Source organism: Tachysurus fulvidraco, chromosome 20, assembly GCF_022655615.1.
Source record: "Tachysurus fulvidraco isolate hzauxx_2018 chromosome 20, HZAU_PFXX_2.0, whole genome shotgun sequence".
Classification (NCBI taxonomy): Eukaryota; Metazoa; Chordata; class Actinopteri; order Siluriformes; family Bagridae; genus Tachysurus; species Tachysurus fulvidraco.
Genome location: NC_062537.1, coordinates 1,616,777 through 1,619,274, shown reverse-complemented (window position 1 = coordinate 1,619,274; position 2,498 = coordinate 1,616,777). Strand labels below are relative to the sequence as shown.

The following is a 2,498-nucleotide window of genomic DNA, read 5'->3' as shown; positions in this document are numbered from 1 at the left end:
TTGTACGTGATCTTGATGTCACGTGTACTTAAGTTTGCATGGAAATGTATTTTTCCATAAAAGAAGCTATTTCTGTTATTTCTGTATTTCTGAGAGGAGACAAAAGGGTTTTTCTAGAATAAACTCATTACACGGTCGAGCTGTATAATCTAAACGTCCAGCCATCAGGCGTGTTGACGTTCAGCCGGTTATTTCTGTTAAAGGTCCTTGCGGGTGAACAGCGAACGCGGTGCTGATTTCTTCCGAGCGGCTCAGTGAGCTAACAGAGAGCTGACACTGATGAGGGCAATAAACCAACACGCCTCATTATCATGCGGATAATAATAACAGGGTTGAACTGTTTTCTCATTGTCAGGCCTGCCTTCTTTTTGTAAAGGGAGGTCAGAGACATTTTCCACTAACGCATCTAAGCCTGCTTTAAATGACAGCTTGATATCTTTCAGTATAGCCAAAGCGTTCCTGAAGGTATTTTTATTTATTTATTTATACTGATTTATAATGTAACTTACATGTATGGACTGAATAATTATAAAGAAATAATCAGATTGCTTCTACACTTTTTGTTTAAAGAGATAGAGGTTGTGTAAATATGCATTATACATGCAAAACATATCGAAATATAAAAGCACGTTTCTTTTTTTTCCACTTATCCTTAGGATTAACAGAGGATCAAGAGATTTTAACGCCACCGCTTATTTTTCAGTTTATTTTCCTGGCTGTCTGATTAGATGTAATTCTCAACTTCACCACAAGAGGCCACCATTTTGCTTTTTTGACCAGAAATCAAAACTGGAACAGAGAAATATTAAACGGAAACATTCCCAGAGCGCTTTATTCTTCATAAAGAAATGTTAATCAGGATTTTAACATGGTAAAGTCAAGATAAACCTGAAATGATTAAAATTTAATGATTGAGGAATAATAAAAAAAAAAACCTCAAATAGAAAATTAATGAGTGATGACACGGTGTGGTGAAGTAGGAGTTATTATTGCTATAAAATGTTATATGGGGAATAAAACACCTCTGTGCATAAAACAGAGTTTCTATATGGATGGTCTGAAGTCCACATTTAATCGGTTTAATATTAAATAGTCTCCATAACAAAAGCATAGAGAACAAAGCAACTGTGTAAATAAAAAGCAGATGGTGTACAAAAGCCAGAAATGAGAAATTTCTTTCCAGCTCATAAAGCACTGAGGGAAAAAAATAATAATTCAATAGTTTAGTTGTTTTACTGGAAATGGGGTTAAGAAAAGTACAAAAGAAGCATTGCATTATGGAATTGTTTATTGAACTGGAATGATCCAGAAATAACAATAAAATCATTGGATGAACCCAACAGTCGCTGATCAACTGAGAGCAATCACAGACTTCCTGCACCTCGTACAAAAATAAACCGGTCCTCTCCCAACCTGAAAGAAACCACAAATGAACAAATGTAGTCTCTTCAGCTCTTCACCGACTGTAAAAAAAAAAATGTGTACACAACAACCACACCTGGTACTGTCCCAGTTGTCCGTGGAGCTCATGACAGCAGAGCGCAACATCCACAGTGTGTTCAGGACCTGGCCACCTCCTGGTACAGGGAAGCACTGACCCACCCAGGAGGCACATGATCCTGCAGGGAACATTCAAAACAAAAAACCTCAGACACAGAGCACAAAATCCTGCTTCCTGCAGATTCATCTACAATCCTACAACATTCCACCCTGAAAACCAGGCTATGTTTACCACAATATTACTGGCTCTCCTCCTGATGTAATGAGCAATGTAGAACCATCTGCTGTGCAAACATCTGGTTATCTGGGAAGCAATTGGATATCCATGGATGTTCAACTGTAAGAAAAATCAGGCATGACATGGACAAGTATGTGGATATAAGCCACATTAAGCTAAGGATGAAAAGCCAGGACATGCACGCAACAGCTCCAATGGGTCGCATGAACACTAGTCAGCCCTATAAAAAAAAAAATAACATATTTGGAGGAAAAACACAAGCCAGGGCCAAGACGTTGTGCTCTGGATGGTTAGGAGAACCCATGTGAAAATGTTAAAGCTTAGATATGATGATACTGATGGGATCGTATTAGAAATACTGTATTTCAAAAGAACATTTCTGGATCAGTTTCTGTTCTACACCACACCTCCCTGAGCCTGGCACTAGAACCACGTGCCCTGCTCGGACACACCCACTTCAGCTCGGTTAATTCTTTTATTATTTGGTTCAGTTGTGTTGGAGCAGTTGTGAATCACTAGTTTCCACCTGATTTACCTTTGTCCCACAGCACAGAAAACGCGATGGTGGTCTGTGGGCCGTCACTAACCACCCCGACCACTTTAGCCTCTCGGTTCGGACCCGCCGCCCCGAGCGAGCTCTCCACTGCCGTCCTGTACACGCCTCTGACTTCCGTTCCAACTGCGATGAGGTGCAACCGGGAGCCGAGTTCACTGCGCCATTCTCCGGTCACGTTACAACACAAAACCTGCACAACGGCAA

The 2,498-nt window shown here is 40.4% G+C and overlaps 1 protein-coding gene across 1 annotated transcript in view; it reads right to left on the bottom strand.

Moving 5' to 3' along the window:
• Positions 1–1,270: 1,270 nt before the first annotated feature.
• The window catches only part of avd (avidin), a 1,474-nt gene continuing 246 nt past the window's right edge, over positions 1,271–2,498 (bottom strand). The window contains exons 2-4 of the mRNA XM_027158626.2: positions 2,274–2,484; positions 1,499–1,619; positions 1,271–1,413 (exon numbers count right to left, since the gene is read on the bottom strand). Coding sequence (XP_027014427.1) covers positions 1,365–1,413; positions 1,499–1,619; positions 2,274–2,484 — 381 coding nt within the window. The 3' untranslated portion in view covers positions 1,271–1,364. The remainder of the gene's footprint in view (positions 1,414–1,498; positions 1,620–2,273; positions 2,485–2,498) is intronic.